The sequence below is a fragment of the Carassius auratus genome, chromosome 5, assembly GCF_003368295.1.
Source record: "Carassius auratus strain Wakin chromosome 5, ASM336829v1, whole genome shotgun sequence".
NCBI lineage: Eukaryota > Metazoa > Chordata > Actinopteri > Cypriniformes > Cyprinidae > Carassius > Carassius auratus.
The window spans coordinates 12,104,394-12,128,002 of record NC_039247.1 but is presented as its reverse complement, the minus strand read 5'-3'; the positions used below and the strand labels follow the sequence as shown (position 1 = coordinate 12,128,002).

Here is a 23,609-nt window from a genome sequence, read left to right as displayed (position 1 = left end):
ATGGCTATCTGGACTCATTACACAGGAGTTTGATCGAGATCCCTGAGTCATTCAAACCTAATTCAGTCACTGAGAGAATCGATTCATGTAGTAGATGAGGTGCTTTGTGATGGGGCTTTGTAATGGTACAGCTGTTTTGGGGACTTGGCATGTTCAAGGTGACATTACTGTGGGAAACTTTTATAGTAAAATATATGAGCAAACAGAAAGCAGTGATTTATAGAGAGATTATACCATTTAGGATAGAAATCTTAAACTTATTATGTTGGTTTAGTTGCTTGAATGCTAATGATATTTTCCGTTCAGTGACACATACCCAAACGTGTGGGTTTTACTTTCTTAAAATTTTTGATCGCCAGTGAGAATGAGGAAGTTTTCCAGTCGACTGATTGTCATAGAAGATTGTGCATGTTCTGTGGGTGTCGATCGACTTATCTTTCAAGCTGAATGTTAAAAGATTAGTTCTTGTTTACTGTTCGAATGTTATTCATGTTAAGTAGGGATAATGTTGCAATGTCTGTGTGGGCATGGGAAATCTTTGTTACTATTATTATTAGTATTATTTATCTTGTCCTCCAATAAGTAACCAGTATTTTAGAGAGACAAGTAATAAAAAAGTTAAATATACACATTCATTATTAGTTGTGTGAAAATGCACGTCACCAGTATGGTCATGCAAATTGAGCATACATGGAACAGAATTATGAGCTTTGTTATCTGTGGTGTTTGTTTGGGTTCAGCTGACTGATAGCTTATCAGTTCATGCATGACAGAAGATGGCGGCACTTTGCATCTGAATATTCAAATACGGCACCAGTATGTGGTAATGGTGCCTCCATGAGCTCACCTGAGCTCAACTCTATTACACAACCAATTACACGCACACCCCACACATGGGGTGGATGAACATAAATACTGTAATAGCCATGTTAGAGCACATGTTTGAGAACATGCATAGGATCCGGAGAGAAAATTGTAGCCTATGTATTATTTATGTCCACCACAGCCAGCTGCATGCAGTGTGTTCTCTCTCTCTGTTCATTTTTTGAAAATACAGCATTACATCACCACTATATCAGCAGCTAAATTGACAACCTGTGAACAGCTGTGTGAGGAATAACCTGCTCTGGGAACAGTCTTCCCTCAGTCAGTGTGTTTTGCTATGCTCTGGTTTTTAATGTCTGATTAGGGAACACATGGGATTATGATAAGTGGGCTTGGTGGTGACTGACAGTTGCATGCAGCTGTGGTTTTTCACATGTTTGCTCTACATTATCTCACAGGAACTCTATGTCAGAAGATTATGGTAGAGGTTGTGCTGTACTGCTGATGTACTGTAGTGCTAGTTTCACTGTTTCATACTCTAGATGCGACAAAGTTTAAAACTGTGAAACTGGTCACTATGTTGGAGCTGTGACACATTGTGCAAAGGTGTTAGGGGAAACACCTCTTCTTGAGCCCATTCTTACCTCTAATCATCATTTCCTATCTGCTGCTGTGGCTCTAGGTGCTAGTATGGGCAACATGAGGTTGAATCTGGTTTTGCAATTCCATTTTTACCTCTTTTCATCATCATCATTAATGTTAGCTGTGGTCTAGTGGCTTGTGATTTGATGCATTAAACTGTGGTGCTCATAAGGAAATGAGTTTGAATTTTACTTGCAACACTTTCTGATCCCAATTTCATTTCTTCTTCCCATAATTTCTTTGAAATGTCTTCACTATATTTGTTGTCATGTCTTTACAGGGCTGAGCTGTAGTAGATACATTGGGCCATGGTGCTCATGAAGGAAATATGAGGATGAATCCAGCTCACATTACTTTCTAATCCCATTCTCTTATCTTCATTTATGTCAACTGTGCAGAGTAGTTGGTGCATGTGATTTGATACATTGTACCATGGTGCTTTCCCATTTCTTCTCCCCATCGTTTCTTGTCATTCTCAATAGAATTGTTGCATAGAATTGTTGAATAGAATCTCTACAAAACTGTATGTGATGCATGTGATTTGATACAATGTGGTGTGGTACTTTTATAGGAAACTTTAAGCTCCCAACATTTTCCTGTTACCACCTTCCCCGTAATTATCTGTATTCATTATTCATAGTTTATAAAAAAAAAAAAAAATGTAAAAAAATTCTGACATGATTCACTTTTTGAGCCCTCATCGCGTAAATTCTTTTTATCATACTCTCTGCAGAGAAGTGAGGAAATCGAGTTGCTTCGCAGAATGCTGTAGGGAATGTTGATGGTTTAGAGCCGGAATTCTGCTGGAGTTTCCATTATACGTCACATCTCATCTATTTATACAGGAAACTAGGGTAAATACCATTGTAAAAAAAACTGGCCAAGGTTATAGCATGTTAGAGTGTTTTGATAAAAATGTCTTAACTAAACTTAACAGATATAGGTCAGGCTGGAAAGTCAAAACAGACAAAGGAAGAGAGTGAAAGAATGGGAAAAAGAGAGAGATGAAGACATGAAAGACAGGAAATGAAGAGAACGAAGGAGGTGAAAGGACAACAGAGATAACAGTGATTAAACAGGCAGGAAAGCAGAAAGCTTTGTCAGAATCGTCTGATAGCTGGATGTTGTGCTAGAGTCTGTCGGCAGTGAATTTTTTTAACTAGTTTGTGGTTTTTGTTGTTGATTTGCAAAAGTTGCTGTTCATATGTGTGTAGTACATCTCTCTTTCTCTGTGTGTGTGTGTTAACTCGTGGAATGTCTGAGTTTACTTCAACTTTTCAAAGTTGAAAAAACAGCAACTTTCTTTTGCTGTGCTTCCCACACACACATCTAGGGATGTAAGGATTAACCACGAGCCGGCTGAAAATCGATTCAAATATGTGACGATTTTAATTGGTTGATATAGCAAACAAATCGTGATACAATTGGAGTAGGAGTTTATATGAATGTATTTCTGAGGGAAAAGTTTTCTTTAGAAAAGTTTACATGGTTTTTGTTTACATCTTGCCTCTGAACAATGCATATTAGTATTCATAAGCACATCTCTGCTTTGTTTACAGCAGTAACCAAGGAAACACTGTATCATCGTTGTTCATTAGTGCCACCTGCTGTCAGAGAGTGGATCTGTGTCTCGTTCAGCTCGTCTGCTGTTTCGTTCAGATAAGCTGTTGTATCATTTCACAAAATTAAAGTCAAACCATTCTCTTTTTGCTTCAATTTTCAAAATTATACAGTCTAATTTAGATGAAAAACAACTCATGCTGCATGTATGCTGCATCTTTGTTTGGATCATGTTTAAAATCCAGTGGTTGCCTCTCAATTTAAATGGAAAAATCACAGACAAAGTCTAAGTTTGTTCATATTAAGACATTTGTGTATAACATACTTGCTTGATTTGGGGTTTGTCTTAAAATTTCAGTTTAGGTTTATTATTTTTCAATTTCACAAAGAAAAGTGCAGCAATAGCCAACTAGAACAACACATTTTCATTTACTATATAATGTCTTCAATCTCATTTTGTAAAATAAAATTGTGAGAAGATCGAATCGTGAAATCAAAATCGTGAGTTGAGTGAATCATTACATCCCTACACATATCACATGTCCACAGTCTCTCACTTAGACATCTGACCATAATAATAAAATAAAAATAAAAACATTTTGTCAGACAAAAAAAGAAGCAGATTTTTTCAGACAATAATTTAGTAAATCCTATGGTCTGCAGCTTGAATACCACTTTTGTGAAAATCTTACCCATTTTGATGTGCTGCATAATCTCATAGAGAGAGATTTTAGAACTTATTTGCATTAGTTGTGTTGACCTTCTCTTTGTGTTGTTCATTTAGTTACTAAAGGCTTGAAAAAGTAGTGTTTTCATTGGTATCCATTCCTCTTTCCCTAAGTGGAAGTGGTATTTTAGTGGATCTGAACCACTGAAATAAAGGTTTCATGTTCAGTCACTTTGCAGGGATGATCCAGGAACTGGCCAGATACTGAGATAACAATTCAGCACCGAGCAAATCACTAAAGCAGATTCTGCTCTAGATGGATTGTTCCTGTTATTAGTGTTCTGTAAGTTGTTTTGGGCAGAAAGCATGTGGTGAGTGGTTTGTTTATTGGATTCGCTTCAATCATGAGTGGCCTGACGGTACGCTGACCCCTGCAGAGAACATATCGAGCTCATAATGTGCCGTCTCGCTTCATCTCTGACTGCTTTATTCATTATGCACTATTGTTGCCTTGTTTAATCCTCTGCACTGCATCGCATAAAAATGGCCATTACTCATACAGTTAACCAGATGAGATGAAATCAGATGTATGTCTTTGTACAGTATAATTCTGCATTGATATAATGCACACTCTGGACTCTTTGGAAAAGGTTGTCTGTCTAAACAGATTTGATACAAATTTGGAGCGAAAACATAAAATAGGCCCTCTCACAGACAGTTTTACTGTCTCATAGTATAATGTTTTAGTCTAACATTTTCCATTTTCAAAGAGCTGACAGGTGGGCATCTCTTTTGCTTATGTGTGCACTCTTTTTTCATGGCTGTGAAGTCATTCAAGCACAGTGAGCTTTAGGAGCAGATGCAGAGAGTGTTTGATTAGAAAAAGGAACTACTGGACTGTAACCACACACACCCTTTGCATACGAAAAACACCCCTATTGTTTTTTTTTTTACTCCTCAAATTTGCCACAATGTTGAGATCAGATTATAACATGCTACTGATCTCAGTAACCATCCTGTTATAAGACTTCTCCAGTTGCTGAGTAAGCAAATTACAATTACTCTGTATATTAAAGGGGTCATTTGATTTCATGTTTTCCTTTGTCTTTGGACAGTTAAAAGCTTTTTGTGCATACAGAAGATTCGTACAGTCACAAAGATTAAAGTCTCAGAAGAGATATATTCTTTATAAGAATGAACGCTCATCCGAGCTTCCTAAAACGACTCGTTCAAACACAACATTTCCGTCACACACTTGAGGTATTCGGCCAATCACAATGCACAAGATAGCTGGCCAATCAGAGCACACCTCGCTTTTCAGAAAGATGAGCTTTGTAAAAATTGTCCCATTTCAGAAAGGCGGGGGGCATAGATGACCAATAGTAATGTATGGTAATTTAGAAAATGTATATATATTTTTTTTATCTTCATGTAAACACATTGCATTACACCAAATACACCAAATATGTTCTTTTTATCAATGTCATATGTCCCCTTTAAGTAACCTCCAGTATTTAGAAATGTTTTAATAATTTCTTTTCTGAAGGTTTGGACTTTACAAATTATGTGTTTGTCTGCATGTAACATTGTGTTTCAGTTCTTAATGTAGTCAGGTTTTGTGCAGTTGACTGTTCAGTGCTCTTATGACTGTATGTGTGTTAGATCATCATGTTCTGTAACTTCATTCTCACGGAGGAATGTCCTCTACCGGAAAACCTGGAAATACTGTGTCCCAGCCCACAGCTCAGGAAGTGTGTTTTCTGACCCGTGTGTGTGTGCAAGTGCTGATAGTTGGTCTTACATCTGTAAAGGAGTATTCTAAGACTGGCCGAATTCTCAGCAGGTTGGAGATGTGGTTGCCATGGGAACAGCAGAGCGAGGTGATTGTTCTGTACCTGTCAATCATGGTGGCAGCGAGGACAGCCAGGTCTAATGGAAACACATGTTCAGCTCAAGGACTGAGACAGTTGTGCAGGTGTTGGTGTGTGTGGGTGGGTGCTCACATCTTCTTGCCTTACTGCACTATTCTTCAGAGGTAACATTATGATGCTGGTTTTAACAAAAGATATTCAACAGCAAACACCTTTTTATCAACATCTAAGGATCAATGAAAGAAATTGCTGTTTGACATCTCTGACTGAAAAACATGACCTGTGGTGAAGGACGTGTTTTCATTGAAGTTAAAGGAAAACTTTGTACATCAATAAAGCCTAAATGAATTCAAATGAATTCATAAATGAATGAATAAATTATTTATTATTATTATTGTCTGACTAATTAATCAGTCTAAAAATTACATTATATGGTTTTTCTAAACATGATACCATGGTAATAAAAAAAAAAAAAAAAAAAAAAAAAAAATATATATATATATATATATATATATATATATATATATATATATATATATGCGTATGTGTGTACATTTAGTGTTAATTATATTTATATTTATTATAATTATATTTAGATTGTTATTATAATCACATTTTAAATTCTAAAATGTACATTTTAAAAAATATTTTGTGCAATATTTTGTCAAATATTTCATATAAATAAATAATAATTATAATCATATAATAAATTCTAAAATTAATAATTAAATTTATTTTAAAATCTTTGCTACATTTTTGTCAAATACTTGTTTAATTAATTTAATTGGTAATAATTGAAAATAATAATAATTAATTAATTAATTAATTAATGTAAGAAGTTACATGTAAGTACATGCTGTCTTATAAGACCGGTGTGTTTTATTTGTGTGTTTGTGCATCACTTTTTTTATTTTGTTCTGTCTGAACATACAGGTGGTTGACACCTGGTCTTCTCGTGTGGGAAGCAGGATGAAATCACACTGATCCTCACATTAATCTAGAACCACACACTGTTTGGATGTCAAATCAAGCAGACACTCGCTCTCACTCTCTCACAGCTGCGTTCCTTCACTTCTTATGTCATTAACATCAGACACTCACACACGAAGAGAAAGTGAAAGCCATCTCTCCCAGATCAAACTACACGGCTCCTCACTGTTGAATTCTCATTACACATCGCCACTGGGCTTGATGGAAACTTGACTGAAGTTTAATAACCTGCTGTTGAAAGCATTTTAGCAGAATAATGTGAGAACTTTGCACTTCCACCTGCTTCTTTTTCATTCATTTTTGTGTTTTGAAAGCGATCATGATCTAAGAGAAGATGTTTAGGTATATTAGGTTAACCAGATGTTCGGCTACAGCTTTCCTGGGTAACATAGTTTTGTTTTGAAATAATACTAATAGAGTATCTAATAGGGCACTGATCCCTCTAAAAGTTTTATGTTGTTATCATTTGTCCTTTGTCTATAAAATTCATAATTATTCATTACTACTAGTTACTAGTAATCATTATAACTTGTGCATCATTAAAAACTTGATCATAGTACATAACCTTCAGGAACGACCGACCACAAGAGTGCCATCATGAATGATACGAGCTGGGTCTCAGAGCAATTTTTAAATTCATTGATAATAATATAGGCAAAATTAATGATTTATTGACCAGTGCTCAATAAATGCTTTTGGTTTTCATTAAAAATTCTGTTTATATTAGTGTGTAGTTGTCCAGCAGTGTTAAAATGGTCTAAACAATAATGAAATGAATAGTGAGCAGTCATAGGACTTTCCCTTATAAATTTGACACTATAGTACAATCTGGAACTTGATGAAAGTTCATGTCCATGTTATTTCCCAGTCCACATAACATACCAGAATTGGGAAATTGGATGAAATGATGCTTGAAAAGAATACATACCCCTGCCATGAGAATTCATACTCTTAAGTACACACACACGCACACACACACATACAGTGTATATGTGGGCATGTTTTTGTGACATATCAGGACACAACTCTGTATAATGACATGGGTATGACACAGGTATTACAAGGAGAGGGTGACTTATGAGGACATAACCCATGTCCCCATTTTTCGAAACGCTTATAAACCATACAAAATGAGTTTTTTGAGAAAGTAAAAATGCACAACGTTTCCTGTGAAGGTTAGGGTTAGGGGTAGGGTTGGTGAAGGGCGATAGAATATACAGTTTGTAGAGTATAAAAACCATTACACCTATGGGATGAACCCACTTTTTACAAAAACAAATGTGTATGTGTGTGTGTGTGTGTGTGTGTAATGGTGCAGAAACTTTTATTTAGGGGACAGTCATTTAAATAAATACATTTCTCCCTGTCCCTCTTGTCTCACAGACTCTCCACCTGAGAAAACAGGACGGAGACGAAGCATGCCGGGCTCTGCCCCTGACAAACCTTTGCCCACAATGGAGCCCACTGCCGCTGCTGCTACACCCTTCAGGGTCACAGTGAGTATTATACAGTATGTGTGGTTGTCATGTGTAAGAGTGTGTGCATCTGATCAAACACAGTCTGGAAGCCAGATGCGATACATACTGTGCCCACGTGTATCTTATCTTTATTGCTACTACTACTTCAGATCTTATTATAAAACTCTGCAGTTCTAATAAACGTCAGGTTTCAAGTCATTTTGCCAAATGCTAATTTCCTACTTGAGGCAATAAATATGAGCTGTGGTGTTATTTTTAGTTAAAACGCAAAAATCCAGTGCACATTCAACCAACGAGACGTTCAGCCAAATATCCGAACAGCTGAAACACAAGATGGTGATCCAGCCCAAAAACCACAGGCTTAGACCAAGCCTAATATTCTAAGTATTACGTTGAGGTCTGTATCAAGGCTATATTTATAGGCTAGATTATACATCAGGATGTTGCACACAATTACAGACAAATGTATCCCGAACAAGCTCCATTTGAAGAGAATGTTTTATTGATGGGCATCAGGGAAGATTTAACAGCGTTCAAATGCTCACTGTAATTGGCATGAAGTTGTAATGCTGTGTTTATGAGTGTGAGCTCTATTAGCAAAGGATGAAAAACTTCTTCTGATTGAAAGGCAGTCTGTCAGCAATAGTTTCAAATTGAGTCTCACATTATATGCCGGTTGCGGAAGTGAATCATTAGCAATCAACAGCAGGTGGCATTCAGTAGTTTCACCCTCTGTATAAAATGCAGTTCTACAAAGTGTCCATATGGGCTTTTTATGTGTGTGTTTTTATGTGTTTGTGGCTTATCATTTCCTGAATGCAAATGTAATTAGATTTAAATGAGATCTCGGAGGTGACTCCAGGGCCACTTGACCTCTGAGCTTCTGCAGTTCCAGGCCCAATTACTAGTCTAGAGGATAGTTTGCATACATCTCCTGTGAAATCAAATCAGCCATGGACACTGAAGGCAGAGGACACTGAAGCTTCACCATAGTTCTTCCAAGTGCTAGACATGTTTGAACAGGTTCAAGGTGAAGAATGGAAGCTTTGGATGTGATTGTTTTAGGTGAATAAATGGAAGATGCTACATTGTAAGATCAGTATATGGGCAATTAGGGAAGTATTTATAATCCCCCGGCTCCCCCCGCTGGTAGGCAATGGCACTGTATCCTTCAGAATCAGGAGTTCATGCAGTTTTATACCCCTTTCTTTCTCTGAGTGCATTATTTTATCCTCCTTTCTAAACTCTTATTCACTGTGCATGAATAACACCATTAATACAAGGTCTGGTTTTGACCGTGAGGCTTGAGCAGATGTGTCAAACGACCCTGAACATTCTCATATGAGAGAAATTGAGATGTATTTACTGTACATGTCAAGAAAGGAGGAAGTATAGATTTGTTTTGTGAATGCTTTCAAATGATTCTGTGGTACTATAAAGAAGGAGATTGGGAAAAGAAAAGTTTAATGTTTTTTTTTTTTTTTTTTTTTTTTTTTCGATCAATTATTTACTTAGTAGTCTCAGGTTTAAATTGTATCTGACGCTTTAGCGGAGTTTCAGTTGACTGAAGTGACAAGGCATTGGGAAATGTATTTAAAGTGGTATTATTAATTTCTGCCGCTTGCTCCTAACCCAGGCTTTTCCATCTGCTTTCACATTGTGAAAAAGGTGAAATGTGTCTCGGAATTTCTTGAGCCAAAGCATCCTTGCGGTTCAATGTAGAACTAAGGACGATAATTGAATCCTGCAAAAAAGTGTGCCCGAGGGCCACATGGGACGTTGATCTGGATATTGATTGTCAGCATCCATGACCTGTTTGACAGACCTGCTCAATAGTTGCTTATTAACACTGTTTGACATTGCATACCATGTCTGAATTATTTACTAGGGCTGACACGAACACTGTTTTGATAACTGATTTGATTATTTTTCATTTGATTAGATTTTTTTACATCTGTGTGCATATGATATTGTGTGCAGTAGTTTAAAATAAAATGGTTAAGACCCGTTTACACCAAGAAATATAACTTTTCATTTTTACTGCAGAAAATGTAATATTCGGATACTTTATTATCTGGAGATGACTTGAAAAACCCACAAAGACTAATTGTCGCAGTCGTGAATGTATTTTTTTCAGCTCAGCTACAGTGATTGCTGGATTCCTTTGTCCAGTATAGGGATTTCCTGGCACTTCTTACGTTATTTAATCTATGAGTCCGTTTTGGACTTTCTGCATGAGAGCGGCCTCCGGCTTTGGTAATGAATGAAACATACACTGCAGGAGAGTTTTTACTGCTCTGTGAAGTTCTTTTTGAATACGAATAAAACACGAGGTCATGCAAGGTCTATCTTTTCTCTTTAAATTTAAATCTAGATTTATTTATACTGGCCCCTGAATACACGTGGCCACAAAAGTGTAGGCTATTGTACGCCCATGTATGTATGGTAGAGGTAGACTAAATACCAAAAAAAAATAAAAAAAAATTCTGCATGTAACACGGTTTCTGCCTATGTCCATCCTTGTGATGAAGGTTGAAATGGGCGGTGTGCCCTTATGTGCCTCCACGGCGCAATTGAGCCATTGTGATTTAATGTGCTGAGAAATGTCATTATCCCCACCGTGTCCGATATTAAAATCATACACCACACTTAGCAAAAGGCATGGGCTTTGTCGATATGGCTAGGAGACATGAAATTAAATTCTTCCGTCCAGCTGTTGGTAAATTTAGAGTCTTCACCTCCCATTTCTACCAGTGAAGTCTGGAGTATTGGCTGCTGAAAATGTAGCTTTGCCATCACAGGAATAAATTACATTTTAACATATTAACGTAGCAAACCGGGATTGTAAATCTCAACTAAAAACCGTTGTTTGACGCTGTTCGTCAGAGATCCACGAAATGCAAAAAATCTACTAATTTGGGAAATATCTGTCAAACTGATCATCATTTTCACAAGCTTTGAAGCTTACTGCTTCAATATTTGTGCAGTTCATGTTATGTTTGGACAGGGGAGCTCGTTTATTATTCAGATGTCTTCTCGCCATTGTCTCTCTCAGTCCTCTTCTGGTTTGATTTTGTTTTCTTCGGTAGGCTGCAATACTCTGATAGATTGCTCTGTGATTAGGAGATGTCTGTGTGTGATCATTTGCATATATTGTGAATAGTAATCAGTAAGCATTAATTATGTAGAATATGGAGAAGTGTTAATTGGTAAGGGGGAACAGCCTGCTTTCTGTTTGTTTACAAACAGTTTTTGTCAGAAACTTCTCTTGACTCTCGACTCGCCTCTCTTTTCCTCCAGAAACTCTTTCCACACCTTTTCTTATTCTTTCTCTGTTGCATTTCTCACACTCACTTTCTCACATTCTCATGTTCTTCATTTTTTTCCCCTACTATAGCAGTGTTACAGTGAGGATGAGTGGATCCTAGTTTGTCTTTGACTTTCGTTCTTATTTATTTTTCACTCTTTCTCGCTTTATGTCTGCCTTTCCTTTCCATGCTCCTGATGCCAAACTGCTGTCTCCATGGTAACTAGTGCCTAAAGGAAGTTGAGTCTTGAGCCGCAGAAATGTGACAGGTGCTTTCACAGAAAAAGGCTGTATAATATGGGATAATTAACGAGAGTGAATGTATGAAATGGTGTTTTTTTTTTCTGTCTGTGTGAGTATTATAATTTCTATCTTATTCTCTGTCATTTCCTCATTAGGGTTTTTTGAGTCGCAGGTTAAAGGGCTCAATAAAGCGGACAAAGAGTCAGCCCAAACTGGACAGGAACAGCAGTTTCAGACACATCCTGCCAGGCTTCAGACCTGTGGACAACGACAGGTAAACAACAATCTTCCATCTTATCCCAGTCTTTATTAAAGCTGTAGTGTTTAATTTCTACACCTCTTATGTCATCTAGAAGAACCCATTCAGTCAAACATTTGCTCTTTAGAGTCTGTGGAGGATCTGTGCGTTTTAAACCAGTGCTTCTCAACCGTTTTTACTGCTAGGCCCCCATGTAAGCTTTTCTGTAGTTACAAAGCTGCTTGTTTCAAATATGAATTACTGAAACTGGGAGTGACAATGTATTAAAATAATTGTATGTATGTATGTGTGTGTGTATATATACAATACAATTTTAATAATAATGTATCATAATTACAGAAATTTTACAAGAATAATATATTTCAGAATTTTTCAAAATTTGTATGACCAATGAGTTTGATGTTTGCATGATGTTTTCTTTTTCTTTTTTTTTTACTGTTTATTTTCTTTTTTTTCTTCTTACCATATACAGAGAAAAGAATATATATATATATATATATATATATATATATATATATATATATATATATATATATATATATATATATATATATATATATATATAACTATATAAGTTCTCTTGTTTGCTGTTTTTTATTAAGAATATTATTCTTTGTTATCCATAAATTACCTCCAGTTTCTGCCAAAGAAAATATTGTATAGGCTGAGATAACTAAAAAAAAACAACTCACAATTTCAATTTAATTTAAAATTAAAGTTCAAATTAGAATAAATATATATACTTTTTTCTTTTAACTTTTGTTCTTTTTAACGTTTTGTCTTATTTTTAATAATTTTATGCCTTTTTGCGGCTCATTTGGAAATGAGTTGAGGGTAAAATTATCTTAAAAATGGTATTAAAGTGTCAACTTTAATCTTTTAGTCACTGTCTTGACTGGAGATCGGTTGTCACAGTTATTATGTGTTACTGGCGACAATAAAAAGGCAGTTGGTTCTGACCTATTTTAAAACTCCACTGGTTGTGAATAGAGATGTACTGTATGAGCGGCTGAATGTGGCAGTTGAGTCTTAGTATGGATGTTTTTGCATGTGTTTGCATTCTGTGTGCCAATTCCTATGGAATAACACCATATGTAAATGTGAGAATTTGCATTTCCTCATGTCCATGCTGCATAATATGCTTCACAGTGAACAATGACGTGTGAAGGGTGTGTGTGGTCTGAAAGTTTGTGTGTCTGTTTGGCAGACTGGTTATTGAGGTCACTTTTGACATGCCTCTGTTGTCAGTGAAAACCGGCAGAGCTTTGCAGACCAATCTGTCATCTGCCTCTTTCTCAGAGATGCTCCTTCATGCACATTCTCTTTCCCTTAACCTATAAATATCCCTCACTTTAAACAGACTGCAGTTGTGCTCTGCTCTTCAGTTTTTGCTCATTTCGAAGCAAATTTCTGGTTCGGAAAGTTTAGCTGTACTTTATTTTACCATAAATTTGATACACTTTGTACATTTCAGGTCTAGCTGTCTATTCCTATTTTATTTTCGTTTAAATCTTTAAAGTGGACATTAATTGAGATGTTGTGAAATGGGAGTCTGCTCTAAGACTAAATGTTAGTCATATAGAAAATCCAGCTTCCAGGTAGGCACTGTCTTATAAACAATAAATAGTTTTTTTTTTCTTTTTTTTCACAAACAGTTCCATGTTGCATTACAGTCACTCTGTACAATATAATTTACCATTATATTTGATACAATATCTCATTTATTAATATATCATTAAATTGCATCATTGGAAAAGCAGGATTCCATTCATTTATCCATTAATTTTTTACCAGACTGATGACAGCCCAACCAGCCAGCTGATCAACCAGATTAAACTAATAGAGTGAGAGAGTGGATATATAGAGATATAAATAGTGTTTGTTTTTTATTTGGACCTCAATCAGCACAACCCCAGTTTGTACCTTATCTATGCTCACCGTCGATTCTCTTGTTAATCTGAGCATTAGCTGGCAGTGTTTTCCCAGTTTAGCTTTAGCCATTAGCTTAGACTCTAAGAATTCCCAGTCAGTCACAGCCCTCGTTTCACCTTCTATCAGCAGCATTTACATCAGCCTCGGCTCTAAACCCACGGCCTGAGCTACTCACCCATTCTTTACACAAATGAGATTATATGTGCGGATGCTGCTAATCCCAAAAGCATCTCATTTGATTGGATTAAGTGTTGTAATTGTCTATGCTCTCAGCATGGCTTGGCTGGAGCAGACTATGGATGGCTGTGCTTGTACAGATAGGGGATGAGTACTCTCGACTTCTGTGGGGCCAAATGGATTTTTGTTGCATTTGTGTGCCCGATGCCCCGGCTGATGTGAGTGCATCTTACTTTTGTGCCACTTACAATCTGTGCTTGAACGTTTGTGTGTGAATTCCTCTGTCTGTTCTGCATTATCACATTCATTTGGCTGAAAATGACCCTGGGTTACCAAGACAGTCTGATTGTGGCTTCTATTAGAAAAGAGTCAAGAGCTTTTAATAGAAAACAGCTCTACTGTTGAAAGCACTTCAGTTAAGGGATATACATATACAAAGGCAGTTACATCTAAATGAACATTCATTATATGCAGTCTCAACATGCACAAAATTTTCTCTGCGCCATTTTTTGTAGAAAGCCAATATATAGATGTCATCAATGTTCACCCATAATGCACTGAAACATTTAGTTTGTGCTGTCTGTCCTCTTGGCACCAGATGGCACTTTAGGAGACATAGGAAACATGATTTCAGCCATAAATTGAACAATTTACCAACAAACCAGGCTGTTCTGTTCCGGTGGATGGAGAAGAGGGTTGTTTTTAGTGTGGAAACTGGATTTCAAATCAAATGAATGTCAAAAATAGATGTATTTAGGGGATTTTTACTAATTTTTCATTGGTTTTAGAAGGACCATTAATCTGCTTTGTCTAAATTTAGTTTTATAGTTTTGAGTCTGTAATTTTATATGACCGTTTTCTACCCACTGTCTGACCTTAGAGAGCTTTTATGTATTTATTTGTTTGCTGCTGTACCATTTCTGTTTTTTAATTTCTGTTATGTTTGGCTATTGACCGGCAGAACACTGAATATGACTTCTGTTATGTTTGGCTAGTGACCGGCAGAACACTGAATATTGAGGACGCAATAATATGCAAGTGTAGGCAGTGATAAGTGATAAGCTCATGGTTGTGATGTGATAACCCCAATGATTTTTCAAAAATGTGTATTTGCAGTTTAGTTTTCAGAAATTATTTGTGGAATGAACTTAAAGTTATCGCATATCTTTATCGGCTGCATATAGTTTGCAAAATTCTTCTTGTTGTTTTTTCCATGAAATTGTAACTTTAAAAGCTAAAATTACAGTGATAACTATGCATTTTTTTTATATGTATTTTGTTGAAAGAAAGTATTATGCATGTGCATGGTGAGTGCCACAAACAGGCATGTGGACAGAATTGGAGCAAAAAAATAATAATTATCCTTAAACACATACAAGTTCATAGACATTTGATGTACTCAGAAAGCGCTCATAGATTTGAGTGACTTTACAGGGTCAGATCTAAATTAAAAGCATTTGAACATTTGAGTCAGTTTCCTACACTCGTTTTATTGTTCTCTTGCGTATCCTCCTTTTCTCTCCCTCCTGTGCAGGAAAGAGGTGATGTTGTCAAGGAAACTGTCACATCGAAAAGAAAAAAAAAAATCTCAGCATTGCTTTATTGCTCAGTAAATTTAATTTGGTAAAAAGGAACTTATTCCTAAGGAAAGCATGAAATATGAAGATTGAACTAGAGCTTTTAATCAAGCTGTCAAGCTCAATATGAATGTTTTGTGATGAGTGATTCTAATAAGGCCCCAAAGACGGCTGTTGGGTCCGCTTGGACAAAACTAAATCAGCTGTCTTTCATTAAATGTGCAAGCAATAATACTGCTTTAAAATACTGAAGATACTTTTGAAACTGAAATGTCTTGTTTTCACGCATTCATAATGCATTCGATGAATTTGAATTGTTACAGAGATTAACAGTGGCATACCCAAATGCCTAAAACAAATAATTATTATAAGAATTAAACTATGATAACACTTTATTTTAGCCATTTGAGTAAGTAGTTCTTCTTAACACTTGTAAAGTTACACAACGGCCAAATGTGATTGGCTGAAAAATGTTTCAAGAGTGCTCAAATGCAGTCTAGCAGCACTGGGACTTTTCACTGTATATCACTCCACAGAAATCAGACCGCTCTCGGTCTGTGTGTGTGTTAGGGATTGTTCTGGAGGTTACAGTGTTATGCCAGTAGGTAATCATAAGAGAGTCATTTGCTCAAACAACCCAGTGTTCAAAACTTTGATTAATGCAAAAGTGAAATAATTGATCTTTAAGTAAGTTTAAGTTTTTCAAATCTGATCATTTACCCTAATGATTTGTTCAAAGAAAAAATAGTTCTTATTGATTGGTTTTAACTTCAAACTTAGCTCTTCAAATGAGTGTGTTTTAGAATAAATGTTTTAAGTTACAGTATTTTAAAGTATGCATTGTGATTTTCTGTACTTCCGTGCTCCATATAGCCTACATTATACCATTTGCCGTCAATTAGAAATAAATACTTTGATTCAACAAGGAAGCAATAAACAGATCAAAAGTAACAGTAAATACATTTTAATGTTACAAAAGTTTTCAGTTTCAAATTATACTATTCTTTTTAACTTGGTATTTGTTAAAGAATCTTGGGGGGTGGGGGGGGGGGGGGGTGGGTCTATAATAGTTTTCATAAAAACAGCTGTTTCAATATTGATAATAATGAGAAATGTTTTTTGAGCAACAAATTAGCATATTCGCATGAGCTGAAGGATCATGTGACACTGAAGACTGGAGTAATAACTGACACAGGAATACATTACATCTTAAAATAGATTCAAATAGAAAAAAAAGTTACATTTTATATTTGAACAAATAGATGCAGTCGTGGTATGCATAAGAGAGTTCTTTCAAAAACCTGTAAATGATAGTTTATATATATATATATATATATATATATATATATATATATATATATATATATATATATATATATATATATTAGTTTTCATTCACCCAACTCTTAGCTAAAAAAACTTTCTTTCTTTTTTTTATAAAAAAAAAAAAAAACAACAATAATAATAAAAAAAACATTATGAGCAGGCTCAGACCTGCTGTGAACATTTCAGACTGTTTACATGCTGATTTCTGGGTTTAAGCCTGGAAGATGACTGTTGACAGCCAGGGCTGCTTCAAAAATTGCTCGTTTTATTTAGTATTGGAGGAAATTTTGTTTTGGTTGATTATATGCTGTGTACTCTGTCACAGCCATCTGTGAGTATTGATTTGGGATGAAAGGGAATCAATCATCTGACTAACAAAGACACGCATTTGAGGTTCACATTTTTGTCTGCGGGAGAGAGTAAAGCCATTTATACGAGCACACACACACATCCAAACTCTGACAGAGAGAGATACAGAAAACAGGGGAAGTAGGGCAGTGGAAAAAAATATGCAAGGAAAAGGAGGATGAGTAAACAGAGAGAGCGCAAGAGGGCAGTAGAGAGAGAGAGAGAGGGGGGTGAAAGACAGGGCTGAACGAGTGAACAGGGGAGAGAGAGACAGCTTATAGAATAAATGTTAAAAAGGCTTTCCATAGAGAGAGAGAGAGAGAGAGAGAGAGAGAGAGAGGGAGATTTTTCTTTGCTCCGCCTTCCCCAGAAAACCGGCAGCGGTTGGGCTGCTCTGCTCTGAGCGAGCAAAAAGAGAGGGAAGCACTCAGTTCTGGAAAAGGGAAAAATGGAGCTGTGAGAGCTGCCCAACAGACCCTTCCCCTCCAGAGTTATCTTCTGTCCTCCGTCGTTCTCTCCACTGTCCGACTGCTGCGCTGAATTCACATGATGACTGGTGAGTCTGACTCCTGATCCTGAAATATAATGTGATTATGCAAACTAGAAGTCTCAGACACACTACTGTATTCACATGCTGTGGTCTGGGACTGTTTTGTAAGGTTTTTTTTTTTTTTGCTAACGGTGTCTGTTATGGGTGATGTTGGTCACATCAGATGTTCTGGGTCACTGGACTCATGTGGTTAAATTCTGATGCCATTTTATTGTGGAGTCACTGTGGCCAGCAACAGCACATCTGCATTAAGATTTTTCAATGGCTGCATCTGATTAAATTAAACTTCAATTTAAAGTTGATCCTGTATGATGGAGGGTGTGTCGTTCTTGTGGTAATTCAAATGATTTGTTTAGGATGACGCCTGTTCATCGCAGACTGCCTGTCACTTGTGGTTGTTTCGTTTTTGCTTTTATGATGAGTTGAGGTTATGAACTTCTCTCGACCTGTCAGCTTGTGTGTGTCTGTAATTATATTTCGGTTGAACAGCTGCTCTCATTCATAACACTGAGGCTCACCGTGTCTCAAGAGCTTGTCCACTATCTCATCACCCTCTCTGGATGTATAGTTTTAAAGATTGATTAATAATTAATTACTTCTCCATACCATGCAAGTGAGTCATACCGCAATTGAATATTAGAAAGTGAAGTGCTGGTTTTGTTTCCTTAAGGAGATTTTTCTGCCTCATTTGAAATGACTGTCATTGGTGGAACCCAATAACTGCATAATATTAGGATTTTAAAGTTGGGTTTTCTAGATATAATAGCTGTATGTTGTCAAATAATTAAGTATCGGGCCAGCGTGGAGTCATATTTGCTTGCAAGTCTATCCTTCATGCCCGTTTTGTAGGTGTTTCACAAATCTCTCAAGCCAGTTCTTTATTGATTTATCTCAATCAAAATCATTTTTGAACAGTAATCGCAAATGATTGGAACGGTCATGGGAAAGTCATTGACATTTATTGGTCAAACTTGGAGTTTATTAATATAATTAGTCATAATAATATAAATATATTAATATTTTTACTTCAGTTAAACTTGTTTTTATTATTCTGTTCTATTCTGTTTCCCACATGTTGCGAATGTAAACATTTTACTCTTTACATTGTACAGTTGATTTAGTTAAATTAAATCATCTTTTTATTTTAATTAAGCTAGGTTATGTATTAAGTTTTCCATAATATTTAATATATATTATTAAAAACATTTATGTTATATTATATTGTAAATGTTTTAAGCGTGCTCTGATCAGGTTTTTTAGGTCAATTACAGATCGTCAATCACAGGAAGCACTATCTGCCGATACGATTGCCGATACCGATATCTTTGAAGCCTTCTTTTTATTATGTTGAATTATTCATAGTGATTCTCCAATCAGGATTTTTACAGACATTTTGCTGATATTTTTCAAAAATATATAATTATCTCAGCTAAATGTTGGATGCAGTGCATGCATTTTACAGTGGGGCAATTGCTGCACAATAGCTTACACACAGCACAAGCCTGATTCTGTGAGGTGTATGTGAGACGGCCTTGTGTGTGTGCGCTTTGAGTGTGGATGAGTGAGCGCAACGTCTTCAGTATAGCATGCGAGTGCTGAATGCTTTAAACACTGGCAAGACTTTAAAAGAAATGCAAAATATAAACTTTAGGAACGATGCCACACTGCCTCGATTGTGCATCGAAGTGGCAATTCCTGTGTCGGCTGTGCAGCGTGCAGCTTGCTTGTAGTGCAGATGCGATGTTGTGGTTTGAAGCCATTTGTGCATTTTTAGATGTTAGATGTTATTTATTAAAAAAAAATGTACCTCAACTTCAGCACTATAATTATTTTTCTTGTGCCGGAGAGAGATTGAGACGGTGCACCTGCATGTCATGCCTAACCTCTCACTGCAGGCGAGTCGTCAGCTTCAGATCGGCCTTTATAGAGACCGCCGATCAAACTTCCCAAAGCCAATATCAGCTGCTCCCTAACATTTTTATATATTTAGCAAACTTTAAGAATGCAAATCTTTGTGTTGTGTTCAGTTCTACTGCAACTGCATGATAACCACATGGTTAAAAAAACATTCAGAAAGAAATGCATAAGAAATCTGATTGTTTATAGCAACGTACACGGATGGAGAAAATGAAAGCTCTTGTATTATAACAGAGATTTTGTAAGGAAAGCCAAATTTATTTATTTTACAAACACATCTAAACTGAGTTGAGAGAATGAGAGATGGTGTGAAAAAAAGAGGGAGGAATGAGAGGAGAGTGTCTCCTCAGTACCAGCTGTTGTTCAACGTCTCATCAGCCGTGCTGGAACAGAAAAATTAAAGACGGATAACAGATTTGATTGGAGGATAAAAAAAGACAAGAAAAAAGAGTGTAGTGTGCGAAAATGTTTTCGAAATTTGCAATAGACTCTGTAAATTAAGCCCATCTCTCTTTTCCCCTGCCTGGTTTTTTCTCAGTCACTCTCTAATTGCACTGTCATGACCAATCCCTCATCTATTGATTTAATGTGCGCCTCTGAGGAATGTCTACTGCTCTGCTCTCCTGGGACATTAGGAGGGTGGGTGGTAGGGATCTTCTCCTAAGGAGAGGGTCACCTCTGAATGCTCTGGATAAAGATGTCTAAGAGGTGAATGCTTCCGAGACAGTTGTATCAGAACAGGAGCAGAAAGGCCCTCTGTTAGTTGCTGGCATAGACAGCTTGTTTATTTTCTCTCATCTGTGTTGCATGTAGGACACACTCAGAATGGAATGCTACCATATTTGTAAGTGTTATGCATCAAGATAAAAATGGAGAATCTTGGCGAGACTTTTTAGAGCTGTTATTCCTGTCCTATGAGACAGGAGCGTACTGTATGTGGCCAGGACAGACAGTTAAAGTTCAGGGAACAAGGATGAGAAATGCACAGTGTAATGTCATTCAGGATGGAGACAGTTTTTATTATTTTTACAATTTCCTCAAAAAAAAAAAAAAATTCTCTCTCTGGAAGAAACCACACCTTTTTTTGTCCTGGAATATCTGCTAGTTAAAGCAATAAATAGTCATCTTATCAATTGTCCAGCTGGAGTCTGAGGTGAGTCTGATCTGTACACATGACACATCAGATCTTAACCGCATTAATGTGCAGCTTCTCCATAGGTACAGTTCAAGATACACATTTGCCACTGTTTACTTGTGTTGTGCTGGCAGTAATGGGCAGATTGTCTAAGTCCCTTCACATTGTGTCTTGTCCCTTTAAATGGCGACATGAATAAAATATGTGTGTTCTGTGAGTTGAGAGCTTTTCTCTACAGCTTTGCTGCTTCTTCAATGGTTTTGAGACACAGATTTTTCAATGAACATCAAATGAAATATATATATATATATATATATATATATATATATATATATATATATATATATATATATATATATATATATATATATATATATACATATATGCATATATACCTTGCATACTTTTCTTCATGGTTTTGGGGGTTGAGGGCATGTGTCACAATCTGTCTATGCTGACATATGTGTAATTTGGCTAGTGTCTACCACGTGGCAAATGAATATTTTGTGCCAAAATATTAACAGCAACAGTTGTTGGAAGTGTTTCTCCCCTCTTTCAAATGTTTATATGCTTATTTAGCTGTCTTAACTATGCACAATTGTAAGGTTAGTTTCACTTCATTATTTGCATTTAGCATCATTGTTTTTCCCTGATGTCTGTGAACAGACCTGTGACCCATTTTTGGTCCCGCTGTCTGATTTCCAGAGCTGTTACAGGAAGCCACGTCACAAACGGCTAGCTTTTCAGTGGAATATTTACTCCAATTCACCAATAATGGATGTCTTTGCATGTAATGACCTTTATGGAGATTTTTGGTCTGTTCTGTCAGGTGTATGAATGTGTGTGTGTGTGTGTGTGTGTGTGTGTGTGTGTGTGTGTGCACGTGTGTTTTGTCATGTTATTTTCTCCTTTGGCCTAGTATGTGTAAGCGGCTTTTCCAGGCGGGTAGATAGAGGGATGGATGGTTGAACAAAGGAGGAGGAGTGAGGGATGAGAGATGAATAGATGGATGGATGGATGGCATAGTTAATTGTCTGGCTTGAGCAGGGTGGCCGACTGTGGTTATGTGATTCTTAAATTTCACACAGAAAGGAAGAAGAGAGAGTAGAGACAAATGCAGAGAGATGCAATACAATTGTGACTATTTTCGTCTCATCAGTTTTTGTGTTTTATTGACATGGCAAAACATTTGTAGAATGCAATGGAAAATGGAGTTGCTATTTATTATTTATTTATATGTTAAATATATAATTATCTTATCAATTAAACTATTTTATAATAATATATGTTACACAATTTGAGTTTTTGATTTTGTGAGCTTTATTTAGTCGGTTAGCATTCTGTTGGCAAATGCTGCAAGTTTACACACACACACACACACACACACACACACAAAATAGATGTGAAAACCATGCAGGGAAATAATTAGCTACTAATCCTTATGTAGATTCCTAATTGTGTGAAATTCCTATTGAAATTACTGGATTTTACAGAGCACACACTCATCGCAGGGATAATATTAAAACATCAATTTTGACATGAATTATAATGATGGAATTAATGAAAATAACATTAATAATGAAAATAGTTGACAAAATATTCAAATGGTAATAATAAGAGCAACAGTCAAGGGCCTACTCAGATCACTGTCCGTCATGTCTTCAGAGCTGGCTGTTTTCTGGAGTTCATCAAAGCATCCTGGTGTCAAAGCCATTAAACAGACAAGTACAGTGCACGCTCACAAGTCAAGTATAAAAATATAAGCTTCTACAGAAGTCAGTCTCCTGTCTTTATATAAAAAAGCATCATGGATAAAAACTGAAATCCACCTCTGTCATGTCTGTTCTCTCTATACTGTAAGTCCTGTTCTTGTTGAAGGTCAGTGAGGACTTCATGCATCAACCTCATCAAGTCCTGCTTCTCTCTCTCTCTCTCTCTCTCTCTCTCTCCTCTTTCTTCTATTTATGTTCCCTTTTTATGTTTTCATGAGCATGAAAGAACTTGTCTGGAATGTTTCCTTCCCAAGGTTGCATGTTTGTGCACATGCTTTGTTTTCATCCATAGAAAAAAATATTTCAAAGGAAAGTGTTTCAGAAAAAGAAACAAATCACTGAAGTGTGCAAAGAAACAACTTTCTTTGATTATACATTAATTTGACACTCAATTTAAAACAAAATGTACACATGTACACAAATGAATGATTCACATTAGCAAGGGAAAACAACAAGCACTTTTATTTAAACCTATATATAATCATATCGTATCAGTCTGACAACTGTATTCAGTTATGTGATTCTTTCTGTGGTTATTCTATATGTAAATGAGGATTTCCCAGTGTGAAGACCAGGGTCATAGATTTATGTTCCATAATCTCTTTTAGTTTGACAAGTGATTGAGTGTGTGTGTCTGTTTATTTGTGTGTATGAAACAAGGAAGTGGCTGGTCCAGAACAACCTTTGGTTAGCCTTTAACCAGATGCCCAGGAAACAATAAGGGCTCAACTGTTTTCTTGCAATAAGACTAAGGTGTGTGTGTGTGTGTGTGGTATTTCCTTATTCAGACAGGATTCGTTCAGGGCAAGGCTAATTTGTTTGCTGTTTAGCACATTTGGCCCATTTCTCTTGAGAATGACAAGTCCCTCAGTCTGTCGTTGTGTTGAATTTTCCCACCATCCTTCACTCTCTCTGTTTTCCATCCTGGCACCAACTGCATCTTTATTTCCTTTTCATATGCATATGGAGAGGCTGTATATGCCTGTGCGTTTCTCTGTCATGATATAACTGTGAAATCGTCCATTTGGCCCGT

At 36.4% G+C, this 23,609-nt stretch overlaps 1 protein-coding gene across 5 annotated transcripts in view; it reads left to right on the top strand.

Annotated features, from left to right (window-relative positions):
- The window catches only part of LOC113075862 (disabled homolog 2-interacting protein-like), a 104,034-nt gene that overhangs the window by 40,620 nt on the left and 39,805 nt on the right, over positions 1-23,609 (top strand). For 4 of the 5 annotated variants that reach the window (XM_026248523.1, XM_026248539.1, XM_026248533.1 and 1 more), the window contains 2 exons: positions 7,939-8,051; positions 11,739-11,857. In XM_026248523.1, the coding sequence (XP_026104308.1) occupies positions 7,939-8,051; positions 11,739-11,857 (232 nt within the window). Of the gene's footprint in view, positions 1-7,938; positions 8,052-11,738; positions 11,858-17,526; positions 17,759-23,609 lie in introns of those variants that run through there. The other variant, XM_026248550.1, reaches the window with a different exon arrangement.